The sequence below is a fragment of the Zootermopsis nevadensis genome, unplaced genomic scaffold (genome assembly GCF_977971745.1).
Source record: "Zootermopsis nevadensis isolate Lab colony 2312 unplaced genomic scaffold, Znev_1.0 Znev_ptg000001l, whole genome shotgun sequence".
NCBI lineage: Eukaryota > Metazoa > Arthropoda > Insecta > Blattodea > Termopsidae > Zootermopsis > Zootermopsis nevadensis.
In genome coordinates, this window is record NW_028259133.1 from 17,677,202 (window position 1) to 17,700,768 (window position 23,567).

Consider the following 23,567-nt stretch of genomic DNA (forward strand, 5'->3'; position numbering starts at 1 on the left):
ATTATCTTAAAGTAGTATATCGTAAGCAATAAAGTAAGAAACTTTTACAAAGGTGAACAAAATTCCATGCAAATGCAATTAAAATATTAACCAAATTATGTATTTTGTCGATGTTACATGTTGCATTGTTCGCAAAGAGTAATCATATTTAACCCTGGAATACTATGGTAGGGTACTGGATTCCCCAACCGATTTTCTTTCAGGTGCTGTCAAGACATGGCAGCACTGCCTACGTTTTCCTTCCCTGTATTCTCATATCAGACCAATAGGTTTGAACATGTTTTGAAGTGGTTGTGTTCTTGTCCATTAGCATTGTTGGGGAACTGTATACCCCAGTGTAGTATTTAGGTAAGTAAAACTGTGAATGATATTTTAATTTTATTTCATTATTATAATCACAGTTGACTAAGGATATATATGAAACAACATGGAAACATGTACACAAGTATAAAAGAATGGTTATGTGTTCATTACAGAGTAAATAAGAGCGCTTTTTGCCGGGGTCATGACTTTGTTGTAGAAAGCACATTTGATGCACGAAACTTTCTTTTTAGTTTAGAAGAAAATGGAAAATAAGTCCCTGAGTGAAAAAGAGATTTTGCGAACTCTCTTTGAGAAAGATGATGATGAAGATTTGCATGAAGAAGAAGAGTGCAGTGATGAAGACCATATTGAGGAAGATGTGGTAGCAGACGATGAAATTCAATTGACTAAGTATACACTACCAACACTGCTATTTCGAGCCGATGTGTTTGCCCCAGGAAAAATGACAGAAAAACAACAGTCAAATGTCAAAAGTGTTGTCGACTTGTCTGCAATGCCCACAAAGTGTGTTTGTGCCCTAACTGCTCATAAATTATGTTAAATAAATACTAAAATATCATTAATTATTACGTATAAGAAAGTTCGTGAATCAATAAAAGTTGTCTGTTCAAACTATATATCTCCTTGTCATTGAAATATTGTTCCCCAGTATAGTATTACAAGGATTATTTATAAGTGTAGTATTCCAGGGTTAATAAACACAGCCTTGGAACACATAGACTTGGACAGACTAATATTTAATGGATATTCACGAGGCAGGGTATGAGAAAGGATTTATGTTGCAGGATATGGTTCAATGGTGGGCCCTTGTAAATATTGTAATGAAGGAAGTTCTTGAACAAGTACTATTAGCTCTTTCAGAACGACTGTGTTCCAATGAATGAGTTAGTTGGCCAAGAAGAGTAACTTCAGGTATTTTTCTAGTGATAGTAGTTTATTTCAGAGAAAAGTTGCCATGCTTCACAGCTATAAGCCAAACACATGATTCATGGTAATCAGATTTGATACAGATATTTAAACAAACATTAAAATATCATCTTTTGACACATGCCAACAATGCGGAAGTTACTTCAACTGAGAACTATTACACACTAAATATCTGTAACTATGTATTCATATTTGAATTTGTATTTGTACCAACATACGTATTGTATTCATATTACATGTTCCACATACTTGGCTTGTAGTATGATCAATGTATGGACTGTAAATAAATCCTAATCTATTCAATCTTGGTTCCTAGAGTGATAAGTTGTGCTGGTGGTTAGTATGGGAATGCTGATAAAATTAATTCCAATCAATATTTGCATGTTCTGATTTATCAGAACTGGGAGCAATAATATACATATTACAGCTGTGCAGTCACAACAACACAAGCTTCAGTTTAATTAATTTCATAAAGAAAGGTGAAAAACAGAACAAATGGAGGAACACTTTTTCTTCTCTTCAGTATTTTCATACTGACTCACAAACTCTCATGGAAGGTATACATTCACTTTTGTAAACATATTATTGAGGAATATAGGGTAAATAAATTAAAGACTTAAATAAAAATTGCATTGTTTCTTAATTTATTCTATTTTATATTTAAATATTAAAGATGTCAAAATGCATTTTTTGGAATGAATGAGGTTGTTCATAGGTTTAATTACTTCAAATAATTCATTACTGAAAAGATACAATAATAAATACCTCTGAATTAAACTGAAGGACAAAACAAATGCAACAAGTTGGAATGTAATATATTCAGTGGTAACTGCAGCTTTTCACAACAGTGGTACGTAAAGAACATATATCAAACCTTAGTATCAAGCATTTTTGGTTCAACAGCACATTTTTCCAATTTGAACCCCCAATTCTACGTAATGATCATTTAGACTTTCATGAACAATTTTTGGATATGTCAGAACTTCACGTTACCACATACTGTAGACCTAGAGCACTCTCAACTTGATCGAGCACTCTTCCCTATACACAAATTGTTGATAATGATCTAAATTAGTATTTCCCAGGATTATGGACTGAAAAAATTGGAACCACGGTTCCAGAGAACTTGACGTAAATACGTCTCTGTATTTAAATTACTAGAGCAAACTTTTAAACATTTCAGGTTTTATGAAACATAAATCTGGTATAAGCATAATTAATACTCAGTGCCATGAACAAGATGATGCAAGTCTGTGACAGATATTTTTGACTATGTATATTCCTTTACATATTCTATATATGAACAAAATAAAGTTTTACAGCTCTAAAGTGTCACCACTTTGGAAACAACTGCACTCTGTTTATGCATATCAATTTCTTTATACTACTGTACCTTGACAGTTATTATTGTTAGGAAAGTATAAAATAAATATTTATAGCAGTAAGTTCTGAACTTACCTTCACTAAGTGCACAATCTTTTCATTAGGATGATGGCATGCACTGTTTCAGTGTCAAGCTTAATGGGTGTCTTGCAGATCGTACAGCAAACGATTAAAAATGCCAAAATTGATTGTGTGGAAGAACAAACAAAATACATGACTGCTTCAAATAAAAGTCACAATTATAAAGTAACTAAAATGTAATTCCTAACTTTACATTCACACTAACACACATGAAGAGAAATGGCACAAATTATCTTCATTGGTAGTGAGTGCCCTTCTTTCAACTGTTTTCCATCCTGTATGACTTCATAATACAAATTTTGTATAAGAAACTTGCATAACACTTGAATGTATAAGAAATACATAAAAAGTGATAGTGGAACCACGGTTCCGGAGAATTTGACGTAAATACGGAAAGGAAGTTTATATATTGGCTTTATTCTAAATATTTCCTTTATACCCGCTTTACAATTGAGTAAAGTTTGATGAAGACTTTGCTTATTTAACTTGAATTAGTTATGTTTAAGATGGGTCTGTGGTAGCTGAATGTATTGTAAGGTAATGTAATGTTTTATAGGTAACAACAATGCCGAGTAAACAGATGAGGTTTCCTAGGTAACGTAACAATGAAGTTACACTTTTTCGTTTCCCTTTTTCGTAACACATTTTTGCCGAATGACCCTTCCTTATAGACGTATTTACGTCAAAACAAGGATAGTGAAACAATATAGGGTTAGAAGAAACAAGTCCTAGTTTACTTCTGTGAGTAGTGAGTAGATGGAATGTCCTAAGTAGTGAAAATCTGTCAAACAGTTCTGTTGATGAGATTGGCAAGCTCTCTATACAGGAAGCACTGTCTGTAACAGGTAAAAGAAAAAGAATGATCTTTGTATTAAATCTATTGGATTAATTTCCTGAAAGAAAACAATTTTATGGGAAAATTATATATGTCCACCTACATTTACTTCCATGAAGCCAGTAGAACCAAATGTTGCAGTACACAATAATACAAGGAAATTCAACTAAGGTGGAATGTTACAGCATATGGCTTGAAGTTGAATATTGTTGCTAATCGCGTAAACTCACATTTTTCCTTCGGCTTCCAATTACAGACATATCCATACAAGATTTGGTTCAGTGTTGCAAACAGTTCATTACATGAACAGTTGAAAGGGTTACATTTTATTCAGAACCAATGTTATTTATACACCCTCATCTTTTTAAATTGTCTGGCTTTGTTGGTCAGTACTTCATAACCTGAAACCTGTACATTTAGTTAATTCTTAACTTGCTGCATCAATGCTTATATGTGATCTGGATCACCACAAGTCTTGCCTGAAACCCTGTAGTACTAGTGTTTAAATCCCCTACAGCTGTACAATGAAGGTTAAACTTCCGATGATCAAGTTTAACCTTCAGTACCAAATGTCAAAATATTGTCATAATTATTCAGACTTAAGTAATTCCTGTCATACTCCACACTTACTTTCATCTTATGTTATCACTTGCTGTCAGTACAATGTTTTAGTGGTTTTAAAATGTCAAACCAACCTGCTTGAAGGCTTGCAAATGTTTCTGTGATCCAATGGAGCACCACATAGCTCACCAATCCCAAGATCTGTAAATGAAATTAGTAACATAGTTATAATATTGGAAATCACAACAGAATGCATTATGTAAGATTTGAGGTTTTTACAGCGGTGAGTATGAAGATTTCTGTCATGCATTCATCGCCCTGATGACGGAGGCAGCATGACCTCTGAAACTTTGGTAAACATCGACCATACTACACAGCGCAACAACCCAGAAATCTTCAGAATGCATTAAATAGGAAGTTATTATGTTTTATATATATATAGATGGTCATTCTAAAGTTAAGTTTTAAATAAATGTATATCTTTATATTTTCCTTAATTTCATATTTATACAACACTTGCCATTTTAAGGCTATCAGGTTAACTCACCTGCAGATTCAATGGACACAATCTGAATGTAAAGAAAGGCCATGAATGTTTGAACAGTTTCAATAAAACTAAAGATCTCAACTTGCAGCAGCTTCTTATCAATGAGTGACAGAAACTTTGTATGAAGTTCTAGTACCTCACGGCAATCTGCAAAGACAGAAGTAAATTTTGTGTCAATGCACCAAGCTGAAATCAATTTGCATTCGCAAGTAGAATAAAACATTTTTATGTACAGTTCTGGGGTCCGCAGTGGCCGCGCGGTCTGAGGCTTGGGCCTTGTGCCGCTTGGTCACTGGGACCGTGGGTTCGAATCCCACTCAAGCCATGGATGTCTGTCCTGTGTACAGGTAGAGGCCTTGCGACGGGCCGATCCCTCGTCCAAGGAGTCCTACCGATTGTCTATAGATCAAGCCAACGAAAAAGTTGGGACCCGCAGTGCTGAAGCACTTGAAGAACGGGTCGTTCCCAGTATCCCAGTATGTACAGTTCTAGACAACACCACAGGTACGGTCTTCTTCTATTGCAGGGACGTCTGGCAAATATTCTGAATAATTTCCTTTTGCAAGAATAGAGAGCAAAAACCCTATAAAGACGGGGTACTAAGAGCAGAAAATTCCATGTTTTATTTGCTTTCAACCATATTTAAGAATTCAGTTTCTATAGTTGAACCTTTTAAAGGAGAGAAATGGCTGTATTACAGAAGAAATCTAGCTAGATACCGACTATAAACATTATCTATTGAACAGGCAACAAATTACCTGGTTCTGTCAAGAAAATCAAAAGCATAAAAAAAACTAGTCTAATACAGTATCCTGTAAGGAATGACATTGGTCATGCAAAGTTCTTTGGTTTGAAATTTGGCTACACCTCAATTTCTTATTAACTGTAATTGTTAAGAGTTTATGCACTCTATATATCAATATAACAATCAGCATTTTATGGTGTTTGTTAGCAAAGGCTAATTATCAGTACTGATAAAATCTCAATTTTTAAAATAAGTTAAATTTATTTATCTCTCATGACACACACTTTCAGACACAGAGAGGGAAAAAGGCAGGAAAGAAGTACTTACTTTTTTGTACTTCTGTTAGCTCCACTGATTGTCTCAACAGTGGCAGGTTGAAGTCCGCACATGGTGATCCACGATGAGGCACACTGTAGAACATGATGCCACGTGTGTTGTAATAAAATCCAGTAAGATTGTCATCTCCACTCTCAAATGCTGTCAACCAGGCAAAAAGTTTAGTCCATAAAATGTATTCACTTTCATGTGTATACTAACTCATTTTATGAACACTCACAAAATTCTTGAGTGAATGCACATGAAAAAATTAATACACATTTCTCTGTATAATAAAGTTTTGATACTATCAAAAAATTCCAAACTGTGTTCATGTTTTCAGTCCTGTCCACCAGTCTGAAGGTTGGAAACATTTATTAAGTTATTTATTTATGATTTATTAAATGATGCTGTCAGTAACTCAAACCATATTGTGTTGAATGATCAGATGTTTAATATGTAACGAATTAGAAATGATATGGAAGAAAGTGGTTACAGCTTAATTTAAAGTACTATTCTGGAACTTGTCTCCAGGAACTGACAAAACCATGAGAAACTTCTGTCAGGATAGGTGGTGTCTGGGCTGATATTTCAATCTAAGACCTACGAAACACAAAGCACGAGTGCTAACAATTTGGCAGAAATGCTTGTTGTCTGTCATCTAAGTTATCTTTGTATGATTTGAGGTTTTCACAGCAGTGACTATGAAGATTTCTGTCTTCTGGGTTGTTGCGCTGTGTAGTCTGGTCGATGTTTACCATCGTTTCAGAGGCCATACTGCCTCCGTCATCAGGGTGATGAATGTGCCAATTGGGTGTGTGGGGCTAGGTTTATAGGAGCCGGACCGTGGATGGAGGAGCCTGCCCCACGGTCCGGCTCCTATAAACCTAGCCCCACACACCCAATTGGAACATTCATCGCCCTGATGACGGAGGCAGTACGACCTCTGAAACGGTAAATATCTACCATACTACACAGTGCAACAACCCAGAAGACAGAAATCTTCATACTCATTGCCCTGATGACGGAGGCAGTATGACCTCTGAAACGTTGGTAAACATCTACCATACTACACAGCGCAACAACCCAGAAGACAGAAATCTTCATACTCATTGCCCTGATGACGGAGGCAGTATGACCTCTGAAACGTTGGTAAACATCTACCATACTACACAGCGCAACAACCCAGAAGACAGACATCTAAGTTATGATTCTGAATATGAGAAGTTAATGCAAACTGTATTAGGATTCAAACAAGATACTAGATGACTGTTACTTGTACAATAGCAAGGACTGTCATGATTTAAACCAATGAGCATCAGTCAGTCATCTACATACATACAATTCACCCTCTCACAGTTTTAACAAATTTATATAATGTATCTATTTCTTGTGACAAATTGTTTTACATTGTAGTCCCATTTTAGTGACTTTCTGTGGGTGTGTTTTAGGAATGAAAGACCAAGTGAGATTTGAGGTTCTCATGGTGCCAAGTATAAAAATAGCCGTCTTCTGGGTTTTTGTGCTGTGTGGGCTGGTAGAAGTTTACTGATGTTTCAGGTTCTTGCTGCCTCCATTATCAGGGCTCATTGCCCTGGAGCTGAAAATCTCACATTACAACACCACAGTATTGGTGTCTCTCAGTGCAATAAAATGTCACTCACGTGTCATGATGTATGAATCCCAATAACACAAAAATATAAACTAAACATGAAATTCTTATTAGGTGGTATGATGCAGAAAGAGCCAAAGAATACAAATATATTCCTTATTAAGTGATACATACCATCAACAATCATTTGCTTAACAAAGAGACCACCTTTAGAATGCCCTACCCAGATGATGGGATTCTTGCCCACACCTATCTTCATCAAGTGATCCATCATCTCACGACTCCGCTCCACCATACAAGTCCTGTAACACGGAATGCAATGCATACGGATCAACACATTTAGATCCGATGCGACTACTCAGAGTTCAGCGTTAGTTCTTGCAATTTATGTCATAGCTGGTAGATCATTGGTTTAGTTTTTCAGTTTAATGACACTTTCTCACATGCACATGTTTTATAGTGGTGAATAACATGATCATTGTTAATGATTAATTATGATGGATGTACGTACATTTATTTATGCGTGGTTTATTTAACCCTTTAAAGCCAAAGCTTGATTAAATACTATTAAAGAATTCAGTCTGTACTGCAAAGAAAACACCTCACCGTTACGAAGATCCATCTGTTAATGCTGTTCGTGTAAATAATCACTGTTTACATTGTAAATCATATAAAATGCAGAATTACTGACTGTTAAAACAGCTGTACATTTACCAATTGGCTTAAAGGGCCAATGACATCAGTAGCCCAGACTACGTAGGGTCAAATGATAGGATGATTAATGAATTCAAATTGATATGGAAAACGTTGTCATAGCTTCATTTAAAATACTACCCCAGGGACTAAGGACAACCACAAATCTCAGTCTTCTTCTTTTTTCCAGTTTAACAATGGTTGTACATTTTCTGGTACCCTTTGCGGGTCCCCAACTTATTAGTTGGCTTGATCTATAGACATTTTGGTAGGACTCCTTGGACGAGGGATCGGCTCAGCGCAAGGCCTCTACCTGTACACAGGACAACGCGGACAATCATCCATGGCTTGAGTGGAATTCGAACCCACGGTCCCCGCGACCAAGCAGCACAAGACCCACGTCACAAATCTCAGTCTTTAAGCTAATACTTGGATTCAGGACATTCCAGGTACGAAGCAGAAGAACCATGACATTTGATTCAAAAGATGTGGAATGCTTAATCGTATAGCCATTGTCCCTATGTGCATATGTTTACTAAGGAGATAACTAGAGTTAAGGAACAATAAATCAACATAACAGATCATGACCCAGAATATAAAACAGCTGGAGAGCCTAGAAGAAAAGAAGCCAACATTCCAACCGCTTCAAAAGTCAAGACCCTGAATTCATAGTAATTTAAACAGCTTAGAGAGGAAAGAAGCATTGTAGAAAAAAAAACATGACTTAATACTGAAGGCAAATACAGAGTAGAAATAAACTGATGCACAAAATTGAAAAGAATTGAGTTTAAATAAATTTGACTCATGATTTAACTCAGCACAGCATCATGTCACATATTCATGTGACATGATGACCTCACTGACTGAAGACTAAAGACACATGTCTCTGTGCAAGTGGAAGTTTTGGAAAATATGATCAGAACATTGCATAATCAATCAGTTCATATTTAGAAGCGGTCAAGGCTGACCTATAAATTGAATATAAAGGTTGAAAAATCATCATAAATTTACAGGGTTCGCTACTATACCCAATTCACTCCAGGATGAACAGAACTAAAGAAAAATCTATTTTTAACCACTTCTGTTGGTTTTTATTTGAAGGAAAACTTCAAATATTTTTTGAAACATACAATGTATGTCAGTTATGAGCTACAAGCAGTTAGATTCAATTCAGAGAGGGCAGGAACTATTTACTACATTGATCTTGAAAAGGCAAAACCAAGTTGCCCCTGGTGCATAACTAAGCAGATGGAGTTGAGGTCTGTCTCGATAATCAGGTTAAACATTAATAAAATACGAAGAGACTGGGCCTTTGCTTACGTTTGTTATAGAAGTAGATTGTGTCATATATTATGAAGGAATGCTGTCCAAGCGGTAGTAATTGTCAGCAGTCACTTGATGCTAGTCGGTCACAACACAGTCTCTGCCAGTTATGACGGACGTAAAACACGAATCTCACTAAACCCTCCAAAGCAAGTAGTTTAATTAACACCTACTTTAACATTCAATAAATCTGTATTTTGTCCACAGTGTATTCCATGATTATCAGAACAAATGCAATTGTTTCCCTACCAACTTAACACTGCAAATGAAGAGCAACTGCGCTATTGCGCTCGTTAAGTCTGGTAATAACATAATACATGTCATGGGGACCTCGCGATTGCGCCCCCTCCCGCCCCTGTCTTTCAGACGTCTGGAAATAGGGGCAAAATGATTCACGACCACTTTATACAGTTTCGACTACTCTGGCGTGAATGCAAAGGCGATATCGAACCACGTATCGCCTTCGGTTGTTGCCCTCTGCTTGAAACTACGTTGGTGCATATATTGCATAATAATACTCTTCAATGATCGACTGATTCAGTTCCTGTATGGAACTAACGAAAAAGAAACCTAAGGCTTTTTTGTTGGAAACCGGTTCCCGAAGGTCGAATCGAGAAGTAACCAGCAAGTGGGAGAAGTTATGCTGGTAGATTAGCTATCGAAGTACGGGTCAACTTCGGTAATGTAAAACGGGTTTTCACGTCCAGAGATTATAGAACATTCAACTTTTTCCAAACACATTCGGAGCTCGGGGTTAGTTCATAAATGAGGGCAACTTACTGAAACGTCAAGGATATATAAAAAACGCTACTGGTCTAGAAGTCAGGTGCGAAGGAATGGAATAATACGAAATCCCCCTAACAACTGCAGCACAATTTTATGGTATTTCAACAATAAAAATAATAACAACAATGACAGTATACCATTGTTATGTTATATAGTAAAAGATTTAATCCTCCATTTTGTGGACTGGATCAAAATATTAAATTTAAAACTTTTGGTGCAGACATTGGGAACCACATAATATAAATATTTCAAGCAGTTTCAAGGATGAATAATGCAGATGGACAGCAACGAAAATAGTCATTACCTTCCCATGAACATTCAATTCAATTCAATTCAAATGCCATTGTTTTTAACATGAAACTGTTGCAATGGCGACTTCACTTGGCTTGGAACTAGGATTATTGTGACTAATATTCCATGTAAGTGTCACACTAAAGGTGAAAATTTAATTCATTATATAATTACCTACCAACATTCATGCAGGATCGGTTCTGAATCCCACTTCAAGTACTGCATAGTAAAAGTCACAGATGTTCAGCAGATCTACAGAATAAAGCGCCTTACAGTTCTTTTGCAAGCAATTCATGCACAAGGAAAGAAAGAAATAAAGAAACACTGCCTGACCTGTTACGTTTGGTCATCCAAAGCGGTCTCCACAAGTAAGGATCTGTTGTGTAGCTGAGGGTAATGATCCGCACCCCGGGACAGTCCTGTGGCAACCAGTCACGTGGCCAACATGTGGAGTATGGCTCCCTCTCGTTATTTACCTGTAACAAATGGTCCACCAGCATCTTCATAGTTCTATATCTGGCATAGATGCATTCGCCATGGAGTTCGTATATTTAATTTGGTACACGAGAAAATCAGTGAAAGAACTGTATCCCATGTTAGTAGTTTAATCCAAAGTTTATGGCTTTGGAATAACAGAAATTAGAGTATGGGTTACCACAAAAGGTTTGTTAATTGTGATATTCTGGGATGTAATCCCATGCAGACTTGTAGGTGGTTACCGGCGTTTCGGAAGAACCTGCTGCCACCAACATGAAGTCAGCAGGGTTTTCAAAAAAAAGTGACTCATCGCCCTGATGATGGAGGCAGCAAGGACCTCTGAAACGTCGGTAAACTTCTACCAGACTACACGGCGTAACAACCCAGAGGACAGCCATCTTCATACTGACAACCGTGAGAACCTCAAATCCTACAGACGAAAGCCTTCTTACCCTGTCTCCCGACAGATCCACGCGTCGCTCATTCCCTTCCGCAAAGCTTCCGTTCTGGGATGACCGAGACCGGCAGGTCTTCCCGTCGTGCGAGTTTTTCCGGGGGACGGGAACAGTCCTCACCTTCCTCACGTCCCAGTTCCCCTGTTTCCACGTTTTGTCCAGGGACCCGTGAAGTCCGTGGATGAAGATGACGTCTGCGCGGATTTGCTCGGGGCTGGGGTCGTACAGCACTTCACAATTCACACACCTCTCAGGCTCCGAAGTGTCCACTTTATCTGCTCTTTGCGTATTCTCAGATTGTTCAACTAGCTGGCGTGGTCTGAATTTTATTACCTTGAATGTCCGGAGGATGGGATCCAATTTCGAAGATGGTAAGAATACAGACCCTGAATAAGAGAAATACCACTGGAATCATCAAACCGACATACACCATTCACGTCGAAGTGAAGTGGTTAGCACTCTTACTTCGTATTTAGGAGGTGCCATGTTCGATTCTCTTGGCCCGGAGACTGGCTTTCTTTACAGGTGTCTTCTAGAAATGGCTGTGTGCTGTAATGCCTTAAGGGAGTCATGACCACTTCTCTCTACGTGGTTCCCAATAGTCACCACAATTAGCATATTCTACAGTACCAGACCCATGTAGGTGATAATCTGACATTAAATGAGCTAAGCAGAAAAAAACGGAATACAAGACAATGCAATTTCATTAAGTCGAATAAGAAATGCTTTTGAAAAAAGTCCAGTTGTGTCGCCAGTGCAAAACTTTATTATATTTAGTGTTCTGTCTGACGACAGGTCCATATGAACAGGATCCTTCCATCCTTTTCTCGGACTGGGACCTGTTCATATACGTTCTTGGCAGATGATCCAGAAGTGGTTTGCCATTGCCTTCTTCTGTGTGTGTGAATGGAGTAATTGTTGGGATGCCACGGAGAAACCGGGGAAGCCCCCGGAGGAAAACTCCGTGTTGTCTAGACCACGGCCTTGCCCAACACAAGTTATAAATTCGGGCACCGCCGGGAATCGAACCCGAGACCCCAGGATTACAAGGCCAGCGTTCTAACCGCTAGACCACCGTGGCACAGGTCGCGTGGTATGCATAGGATTGGTTAGAAATACAAAGTTTTCGTCGGAACGTGTAAAACGTAATATTTATGTGTAAACGGGAGTATAATAAAAACATAGAATGTTGTTTGGATTCATCTTTCTCAAGATAGTGTCCATTAGCGGGCTCTTGAGAACGCGGCATTGAACTTTCGAGTCCCACAAAAGGCTTCGAACCTTCGGACCACATCCACAAGGTTACTCGGCAAAAACACAGACGAAGACAGTCTGAGAAATGTTAGTAAGTTTGCAATACAATGTAGATTAATGTGATTAAATACATATACTTACATACTATTCGTTCAAGATTTAAATATTAGAAAGATACATCCAACAAACGATTCAAATTAGTAGTAAAAAAAAAGGACTATATCTTTTGTCTCGCTCCTCACAATAAATTTTTAACCAAACTGACTGATTTTTCCTGCCAACAGTGACACCAAAATAACGATCTTGGAAACTTAAGAGATGGCAGAGACACTATCGTCACGAAATGAAGATGAAGTTGTCAACGTAAATAAATTCAAATAGGTTTATCTCCATAAAGCTTCCATGAAGTGCCAATTTTCAGAAGGTGTGGAAGTTTAATCTTAGGAAGTCTTTAACTTGGATAAAGTTCCCCCTGAAAGTCATACAGAGTGCATGACGGGAGTGGATGGTGAACTCCGTGTTCTTGCCTGGGGAAATTATACCACACACCCACTGACTGGGTCCCTGTCAGAAGAAAAACCACTTCTCCTGCCACTACATAACCGGATTGCCTACATTAACAGGAGCTGACCTGAGATCGAGGACAGGGAGATTACGGCGAGCACTGCAGGTCCTAGCTGCTGGCGTACTCCGTTCACGACGGTCCTCTGGTTACGCAGCCATGCGTAATACATGGCAAGACACACGGGCAGCAACAACCGCAGCACCACTGCCACGTAGCTGGTCACATATCGGAGCTTTCTGCAACGAGAAAACCCGACGACATCTTGTTTGCGCACTGAAAGCCTTCAATCAAGAATAATATTCGTGTCTTCTGTATACGCTTACGCCACAGATGCAAGATGGAGTGGTGATGATCATCTCCCAAAATTTTGCTAACATTTTCTTCTACTAGTTTACGCAGACCGCTGAGTTTTGAAACTCGGTCGAGTCACCTCTCACATACCTCACAGGGGCATGTGGATGTTTCTTGATAATCGGCGTAAAGGTACAATTTGGCTGCACGCGACAGAGACAAGCGACCGAGGCAGGCGACAGAGTTACGAGACCGAGACTGGTCGCTTCCTGTCTGCTCTCTGTACAATCGTATGAAGTACAATTACGAGCGCGAGACAAAGACAGGCGACAGAGACAAAGCACAGGAGACCGCTCTCGGACCAGTAGTGTCTCGCGACGGGCTCAGGCAGCACGTGTGTTGTTGAGTAAAATAATGACAGAAATTAAATTTACTGGTGACCAAGATGAGCAATTGGTAGAATTAGTAGCAGAAAACCGACCACTGACCACCGACAGAAATATCCTTCTTCGCGTCTGGTTTTGAATATTGAACTCATAGGTTTTCTTTGTTTCTTTCGCAACAAATAACACAGCAACACATCATCTTCTTCGATTAACCTTTTTAGAAGCATTTTTGTACTCATTTTTCACAGAATATGTGAACGCATGTCTCAACAAAACAAAGAAAACAAACACTTTGCCGCATGTCTCGGTCGTCACATCAAAAGTGTGTTGCTACAAGCTGCGATGTGTCCGTCTCCCGTCTCTGTCGCTTGTCTCTGTCGCGTGCAGCCAAATTGTACCTTAAGAGAGATGTAATGTGGATAATTTATCAGGCGATGTCAAATGACAATCATATTCAGTTTTACATTCCGGCACTTCAAATTACAATCAGTAATTTTATTTATGAGATGAGAGAACTGACTTCAAATTCCAAGTTGTTTCGCACAGTGGCTTGCTAGGATAACGGTTAAGACACACCCAGTGAACATCATGCACTAGAAATAGGCCTAGATATGGCACTGCATATAAAGTATTTCTCATTGTATAAATATTAAATAAAGACTAGCCTATGTCAAAAAGAGTTCCGAATAACGTTTTTAAATTGTAATGAAAAATTGACATTGGAACCACGGTTTCGGAGAATCTGACGTAAATACGTCTATACGGAAAGGAAGTTTATATATTAGCTTTAATTACAACAATATTAACAACAATGCCGAATAAACAGATGACGTTTCCTAGGTAACATAACAATGCAAGGAAGCTGACCATTGTTGTCGATCCATATTAACATAATTGACATGGATCTTACACGTTTTCCTTTCACGTTTTCCTTTCACTTGTTTGCCGAATAACCTCTCCGTATAGACGTATTTACGTCAAAAATGGATTTTATGTAGTGTGTGAAAGCTTTGTATAATGACCCACATTTTGGAAAACTGATTAAGTAAGTTTTGAACGCCATATCAACAACAAAAATGTTTATTTTCTAAAAATATAAAATTAATAGAAATTTCGGCAGAACCAAGTATCTTCAAAATCAGGCGAGTACTTTCTCAGATAAAAGATGCAAACAGCCACATGACCCCTGAACCCAATTATGAGTTTATTTTGCGACATTTGCGTGGAGAGACAGACAAAAATCACGAACTGTCAGGATAACCGGTCTCCAGGCAGAGATTTGAAGTCGTGACCTACCGAATATGGAGTTCTAACCCCTCGACCGCGATATTAGTTCTTAGTAAAAATATAAATAAAATTAGACCAAATATTTCAAAATAATGACAGATATATTATCTATTGGAAAACATTCTAAATATTTATATTTTGGCCAGTGACGTTTCACAGCCATGAAAGCAGGTGCGTCAGCCGGAGACACGATTTCAAAACAAGCGTGTATGTGAAAGTATTTATCATGCAAACTGAATTAAACCGAGTGGTATCTTGCGTATGGAAACGTGTGGCCCTGTTCACGATCATTGAATATAATGACCCCTCATTAAATGTCATTTAAACTGACATATAAAGTCACTTTCACAACCACCTCTTTTTTATAAAAGATTCATTCCAGACGTAAAAAAAAAATAACCTCATGCTTGGACAACGCTGCATCAGGTGTTGTTATTTCCGTATCAGTTTCAAGCACCAAGACACGTCTTCGATATCAGGCAAACGATGTACCAACGGACGGGCCAGTTCATCTTCCGCGACTTATTCGTGCGCTCTATTAAGGCTTCACCACACATCCTGTTCATTGTCAGTGGCCAAGGACAGGTCTAGTGCCGTCTTTCTACAAACATCAGCCTTTTACGTTTCTCGGCCAACATCAGACAACCGACGTTTAGATCCAAGATTTCCTAAGAAATGAGTACCAGCGTTCTTTTCAAATAGTTAAAGGCGGCCACTCAACTATTTCCAGACTGGCCTTGGACGCGCGTTCACTCGGGACTATAGATTTCCCTTCCAGAGTTATCTTAGCAAAATCTCTTTATGAGATAGTATAGTTGCGTCATATTGTGATATTAATTAAAATAATTATTATATTTGTTTACCGTCAAATCACAATAAAATAGTAACATAAGATAATTAAAATGATTAAAATATCATCTTATGTTCCATATCGAGCATTCGATTTACATCGGAACATTCACAACATGTTTCGGTTTATCAAACCGTCATCAGGTGTAAATTATAAACTTTTAAACTCAAATTACAATTATTTATATTTTTTACAATTTTATTTTATAATTTTATAATTTTTTTCAGTATATTTTATGGAAGTTGTGTCTAGATATTATTAATATAACATTATTGTTGAGGTGGTGTTATTGATGTTTATACCAGTCTGTGAAGTAGAAGATTCGAAAACATTAATGAAATATGATTGAATATAGAAAACAAAATGAATTAAAATAATAAATAATAGCAATCGGTTCAGATGTGTTCAGAGGAGAGATCAGAAGTACATCGTATCGGAGCGAGGTTCGTTATTGACTGCGGTGTAAGTGGGAGAAAGGTGGTTTGTCAGGGTTGGGGTCAAGGTACTGGAGTGCATTAAAAATTTGGTTATTAAGAAAAATGTTATTATCGTTTAGGCAAATGTTTTTTTTAAATGTTTGCTGTATATGATATTTTTCTATTGTATTCCTATGTTTTTTGTTTTGTACTATTTTTAATATGTCCATTGTTTCTGTTATTGTATTATATGCATGTCCTGTATTTAGAATATGTTTTGCGTATGCAGAACTGTCCTTATTGTGTTTTTTGGCTGCAATGTGTTCTTTGTATCTGTGTGTGTGAAAGTGCGGCCAGTTTCACCTATATATGTTAAAGGACAGTCTTTACATTTTAATTTGCATATACCCGGTAAGTTATATTGATTGTTTATGTTTATTGGTGGTTTTTGTTTGAGGAGGTTTTTTATCGTGTTTTTTGTTTTGAAAGCAATTTTTATTTTGTTTTCTTTAAATAGTTTAGTTATGAATTTGGTTTCCTTACCTATGTATGTAAAAGTGGCCCATTTATCTTGTATGTTTTCATTTTCGTTAGGTTTTATTGTTTTATTAGGTTTTTTATTTATTTTGTGATTATTATATCCGTTTTCACTAAGAATTTGTTGGATGATGTTTAATTCTATTTGTTTGTTTATTGTAGATATTGGATATAGATTTTTTTCTGTTTAGTAAGTAATTGATGGACATTTGTTTATGTTCGAAGGGGTGGCAAGATGAGGCATGAATTATGGTGCTTGTGTCTGTAGGTTTTCTGTAAATTTTGAATTCGAAGTTTTTTGTTTTTCTTATTATAGTTAAATCTAAATAATTTAGTGTGTTGTTTTGTTCAAGTTCTAATGTAAATTGAATATTTTGATTTATGTTATTGAAATCTTTAAGTACTTGTTGGGTATTTGTGAATGTTCCGATGTAAATCGAATGCTCGATATGGAACATAAGATGATATTTTAATCATTTTAATTATCTTATCTTACTATTTTATTGTGATTTGACGGTAAACAAATATAATAATTATTTTAAAATCTCTTTAATCAGACTTTGTGACGGACTTCCGACAGAGAAAAATTTTATTAAAAGAGGGGAAATTGTGCAATGTGCAAAATAACAATAATGAAACTGGTGATAACGGCCCGTTGACCGATAACTTTAAAATTACGACTCGTGATAATTTCGTACGGAAGCAGTTTCTCAACTCCGCTCACATCTTCCTTTGAGTCACAAACCTTCACGCACTCAGGTCATTTTTAAATAAACGATGCCAGAATCTGTCTTTGCTTTGCCATATCCGTCTGTCCCCATGTGACAACTCGGGGAACGCCGAAGGCATTTTCATTAAATTTGGTATTCGGGAGATTTCTTCTTCCAATTGACGTTCATTCGGACGGTAACGAGCAATTTACATATAAAGATCTAAGATCATTTCTTAGCGCGGAAGAGACTGGGTGGGTAATCTGCATGTGGATAAGCCCCGATCACAACCGCTCACGCAACGTGATAAATTCCAGTGATGATATCTCATCCATTATCTCAGGTGAAAGATCAAATTCTGATGAACGTACCAGAACAGTTGCCTCTACGTGGTATTTTTATGGGACACGCAAAGAACTTCGCCCTTTCCTTTTGTCTGCGCCCTGTCAACTGCTGAGTCAGATTAAGACCACCCCTCAGGTGCAGACAGAGCGAGCGTCTGGGCTATGTCAGCCCCAGGCACGCCTCATAAACGGTGTTACTCAGCCGGTTCAAATTTGACCAATATTTTTTATAGCAGAGTGTAACAAATCGTGTCGCTTGCCAATTCCCATTAAATAACTTCGTAACAGCGGTGCTTAGAAAAAACGATGAACCTTCGGGGACGAATGTGAACCGCCCTCGTGAAAAATCATGGAGTATATTTGGAGTGGTGACTGACACCAACAACCCAAAATACGGGCACTGGGAGATAATCCTCCCGTGCCACGTGTTCCGTCGTTTACTTTCAAAACTCATTATTCATTAGGCCTAAATATTCCATCAGGGACATACATCAGTGGGTACGGGGACTGGCACCCCCGAGGTACCCGAATTACCCAGTGCCGGAGGACATAGCTGGGCCACCCTACTTCCGGGGGCTGTAAATACGGAGGTCTGGTCCTCCAGAGCCAATGATGATGATAGTCTAACACGAGAAGCAGGGTCTAACAGGCCTATACAACTAACGCGGAGGTTGCAGACAGTATTCGGAGGTGTTACAGCACAAAATGAAGATATTTGGGCGTGCACTAAGGAAATTCGTCATTTCCGAACGAGTAATATTAATGATAATGAAAACTGAATATTATTTTAAAAAGTGCCAGGAGGGATTTTTGACCCTAAGGTCTAACGGCAAGACTATTCTTGAACCGAGGGACGGAAAACGATGGACCACACGCTGTAGTAATTCGCCATTGTTACATTTTCCCTATATTAGGATATTCAAGAAGTACGAATCGATCTTTCTGAATCCTTAATCAAACAGGTGAATGACGACTTAACAAAAATAACATCTCTATCAGAATTCGGCAAACACCTTCTATTAGAATCGCCGTTAGCTTTCTTATCTTATCTGCTTTGTGGTCGATAACCTTAACTTCAAGGATCAAGGCTTTACATCTCTGATCTTTGTAACAACACACAGTTTTCTGTGTTTCAGAAGAAAATTGTATCTACATCGAAGTTTTTTTTCGGATAAAGTTCACTGAGTGAAAACAGAGGACTTACACTTACGTTATTACGTAATTTCCTACTGATAAAAGAATTTCGCTCTTCACACTTGTTCTGAAGCTTCTTGCTTCTTCACACAAGCCAAATGCTGCGTTGCTGAATATTTCTGATGCTCACAGACATGTATTAGCTTCTTAGTGAAAATATATAATTCTTACGTTTATTACTTCGTATTTGTATATTCACAATATCGCCTGTTTTAAAATATATCACAAAATTAGCAAAATGCTCTGTATTTTACTACACAGAATTGTTAATAAATAATTAAATAATTCAAAAGCTCAAAAGAATATGGTTTGTTATTAAGGCCATAGAATAATTCCAAGCCACCGAATGTCGTGCAGAACGAGAGAAAATTAAAAGAATAGATAGACGAAATAGAACTGGCGAAGGATAGAAAGACTTTAGTCGTGGTTCTGCTGAATTTTTATTTGAGAACGTGCGACAAGTACAATGCTACTATTGGCAACTGACACTTTGAAAATACTTCTGATAAAATTTTTTAAGAAAACTGCATGAGGTAGCCAGGAGTCAGTATATTAGACGCTCCAGACCCGCGATGAACCCATAGAATATATAGAAGGAAGTGGTCGTGGTCTAATTTAAAGCGCTATCCCAACATTTTCCTGGAAGCATTGAGTAAAACCTCAAAAATCCCTTAGTCAGGATAGCCGCTCCCCAAGACGAGATCGGAATCCTGGATTTCTCGAAGACGAAGGAGCGCTAACCTCTCGGCCGCGATGTTCGAAACCATTATATTTCATTGTCGAAAACATACAAAACCAAATCGCAAACATCATAATCGTCAAGGATTAGGCAGTTTACCCCTTAACCACATGCCCCCTTCCAATAGGTTTCAAAATACCAGCATGAAATAGTGAGATTTTAGGTTCTTGATCACCGTGTAGCCTCAGTGATTCATCGCCCTGATGATGGAGGCAGCAAGAACCTCTTAAACGTCGGTCACTTTCCACCAGACTACACGGCTCAACATCCCAGAAGATCGTAGTACCCTGATCTGACAGAACGCCGTATCCAGGACATCAACAACGAACATGCTTATTACAACAGCCCAGGGACGAAGGACAGCTTTGTCACTGTTTTTTCAACAAATCATTCGGCACGCTTCAGAGAACAGAGTTCAAACCATGGTCCTCTACCTCTCCCCGCCAACCAGCTGGAAAGAGTTCTATGCAAAGTCAATTGAGCTCGTTTAAGCGCTGGCAGGATCTGTGACGCGTCTCGGCTCTTGTACTGATTCCTTCTGCTAGTTGACAATTGTCTGGTTCGTACGTAAAATACGACCAAGGGCAGACATTTCTAAATCTACTTCCGTGCAAATTACGAAAATTCCAACACTGGAAATAAAAGAGAAAAGTCCGTACTGTCAAGCTTTCTCTTTGGACCAATAAAGTTGGTCAAAATGCGTGTTTCCTCACAGAATTAAGTAATTCTCGTTTTTGTAGCGCAAGTAGTCAGTGTTAAAAAAAAACTGGCGTAAAATTCGTTTATTTTGCAAGATCTGCTGACCTTCGGGTCATCTTATTGCGGATGTGATTACAGATAAATTACGGAGAATAAGAAACTGCTTTTTCCCTCGAATTACATAAAGCAAGCTCCATTTAAAATCTTCAACGATACATATCTTATGCTTTGCAGATACACAATGCAATGGATGTTTCTGAGTGATCTACCAGAGCTCGATTCTGGTTAATTGCAAACGCCGAGGGCAACTCTGCCGAGTTTATTACTAGGGGCAGACAGAGTGGACCTGCAGTTAGTCTTGAAAACGGCGTTGTAAGAACATTCTGCCTTTTGGTTGTGTTAGTTGAAAGATAATCCTTATGGTTGCCTGTCAATACGAAGTTCTCTGTTTTGTTACAACACACTCTCGCTTCAAGCTTCTTGCAAATTAAGTACAGCGCCCCCACGAATGACACATTCTGGCTTCAGTCATTTGTTATTTCCGGTTGCTTTGTCAGTAATGTGACCGCGAATGATGTGGGGAAGATATTCGATCATTTTATAGAAGCGAAATTAAATCATTCGCAGAAATCTCTCGAATTTATTAGTCCCTATAACCCTATTAATTATATAACACGACTTCAAGATTCATCACGAGTTCTATTACTACTTTCCTTACTTGTTGAAATGTAATGATTTATTAACGATAGTTGTACGCGATGATCAACAAACATGGACTTACTCCTCCATTGGAATCGCAGCTACTGCAAAACAGTCCACATACTCTCTTGTAGCATGAAGTAGAAAAGTTTCTTTCATAACATCTACGGAGTCTTTCTTACTTACGAAACGGCGTGTTGATTTATGGGCTTGAAGCGAGTTTCCGACCGATCACGTAATTGCTGTTCCCTCATGTCACATTGGCTATTCACCAAGGTTACACTGAAACAAAAGCAGATGTTCGACACCAAACAGGGCTGTAAATTATTAGGACATTGTACTAAAAACACTGTTCAATCAACACTCACACTTATTTATTCTATAATTATACTTCAGTAAAGCTAAAACTATAGTACAACGTCAATGAGATTTCTTCGCGGGCGGCTTACTCATCGCCCTGATGATGGTGGCAGTATGACCTCTGAAACGTTGGTAAACATCTACCAGACTACATGGCGCTACAACACAGAAGACAGAAATCTTCGAAATTATCGATGTTAACTGTGAATTATAGAAAACCCATACTGATTGTTAAAGTGGTACATATAATTACCACTCGGTTTTAACAGTTGAACGAAAGCCTTTACTTATCAACAGATTCATCTGGTCCTGAGAATACATAATGATAACAAATTTAATAATTAATATTTAATGGCGAGGAACGCATTTGAAAAATATGCTCTGTAAGGTCTGTAGATCAGGCATGGTTGTAGTGTACCATTATTTTATCCGGGCAACTAAGTTTTGGCTGAGCAGGAAACTTGGCCGAGTACTCTCACGAACTTACCTGGCATGGTTCTTTATGTTAATTTCTTGATAACGAGTCACAAGTAAGGAGGTCGAGTGTGGAAAGTCTGGCATGGTGATACTGGCGAGCAAGAATTGTCCGGTTTCTTTTAAAGGCCGTCTTCTGGGCTGACACGTCGGTAAACATCTACAAGGCGCTACAACCCAGAAGACAGCCAGTCCTCATTCTCAATCGCTGTGAGAACCTGACAACTATCCGTTTTTAGTGTGCCGAATGATTCGTCCACAGACACAAAGGTCACATTCTACCTCTCCTTTAACTATCAAAATCTGAAATCACCACAATGCTTCCTCCCAACTAATCTCACCTACACAACCTTCTGTCCTTCATGCGACAATAAACAACTTTATCAGATGCCTTTAAACAGCTTCCATTCCAATTACCACTTACACAACAAATGTAAATAAACCACACACACGTGGAGTAAACTTGGATTACGTATAAAAGAATATCTACTTTCACCTGTCGACCACGTTACAAACAAACAAGGTGCCTATCCATGTTCTCACGGCGACATCTTCTGGAATATTGCGCCGTGTTGTCTCCATCAACACGGACGATGAGTAAAATTCAAGGTCTTTCAAAGGGACTCTATTCCAAATGATACTACTAATTAGACTTCACTTCAAATCCTAACAATCACTTTAATTTATTTTTCCATCAGAAACAACACATGTTTCATTCGCTTCGACTTGTCTTTTTTACCCTGAATCACATGTAAACTAAAAACATTTCTTTCACCTAGTAACTCGCTGGAAAGAGTACACATACTATCAAATTTAAAGAAAGCATTGCACCTTAAACTTATAGCACCGAGTAAAACGTTGAAATATGACCAAAAAAAAATTTCCCCTTACTTTTCACTCTCGAAGTTTAAATGTGCCATGCTGTAGGTGAACATTTATCCCCTCAATGCCACTTCAAAAGCACAGAGGACAGCCGTAACTCCCCCTCTTCGTCCTACCATCTGCATGATACTGACGATCACAATGTTCTGTTCCTACAGCGATCCTACACGCAGCTAATCCAATAAAGACACAGCAAACAGGTTTCTCATTTCTGCTAAAAGATGGCAGCTCGTTCCACTAGCCCACTACTGTTGCCACGTCAGGGCGTAAGCTAGTGCACTGAAAGAGCGTCAACCATCGCATAAGCCATAAATTTCTTTCAAATCGTTCGCAGATTACGTGGAAGAGTTGTCCGCGACATGTATTAGGATTTCTTTGAATGAAACAAGAAACATGATTTGGGAGACGTGTGTCATCTGCGTTGCAGTGCCTTGTAATCTGGAAGTTTATTACTTCTTTCAGAGGTTCTTGCTGCCTCCATTAGGGCGATGATTTGGGAGTTTGCCAATGCCAGATGGACAAAAA

The 23,567-nt window shown here is 38.2% G+C and overlaps 1 protein-coding gene and 1 long non-coding RNA gene across 5 annotated transcripts; one reads left to right on the forward strand and one right to left on the reverse strand.

Moving 5' to 3' along the window:
- Positions 1-5: 5 nt before the first annotated feature.
- On the forward strand, positions 6-8,796 carry LOC110830555 (uncharacterized). 3 transcript variants are annotated; one of them, XR_015534132.1, is made up of 3 exons: positions 192-348; positions 555-5,162; positions 8,296-8,796. It is a non-coding gene; the product is annotated as an uncharacterized LOC110830555 (long non-coding RNA). The 3 variants fall into 3 exon arrangements; XR_015534133.1 differs by lacking the exon at positions 8,296-8,796 and adding an exon at positions 8,214-8,228; XR_002543272.2 differs by lacking the exon at positions 8,296-8,796 and having other exon boundaries at positions 6-348; positions 555-731.
- Positions 1,873-23,209, reverse strand: LOC110830549 (protein SERAC1). Of its 2 annotated transcripts, none has more exons than XM_022065613.2 (10): positions 23,052-23,209; positions 21,513-21,608; positions 13,241-13,410; positions 11,353-11,741; positions 10,757-10,899; positions 7,505-7,632; positions 5,731-5,880; positions 4,659-4,805; positions 4,246-4,312; positions 1,873-3,551 (listed from the first exon to the last, which is right to left on the reverse strand). In XM_022065613.2, the coding sequence occupies exons 1-10, from the start codon at positions 23,093-23,095 to the stop codon at positions 3,500-3,502; spliced, it is 1,386 nt and encodes a 461-aa protein (XP_021921305.1). In that variant the 5' UTR covers positions 23,096-23,209; the 3' UTR covers positions 1,873-3,499. The 2 variants fall into 2 exon arrangements, with proteins under 2 accessions (XP_021921305.1, XP_021921304.1); XM_022065612.2 differs by lacking the exon at positions 23,052-23,209 and adding an exon at positions 22,174-22,721.
- Between the last annotated feature and the right edge of the window lie 358 nt (positions 23,210-23,567).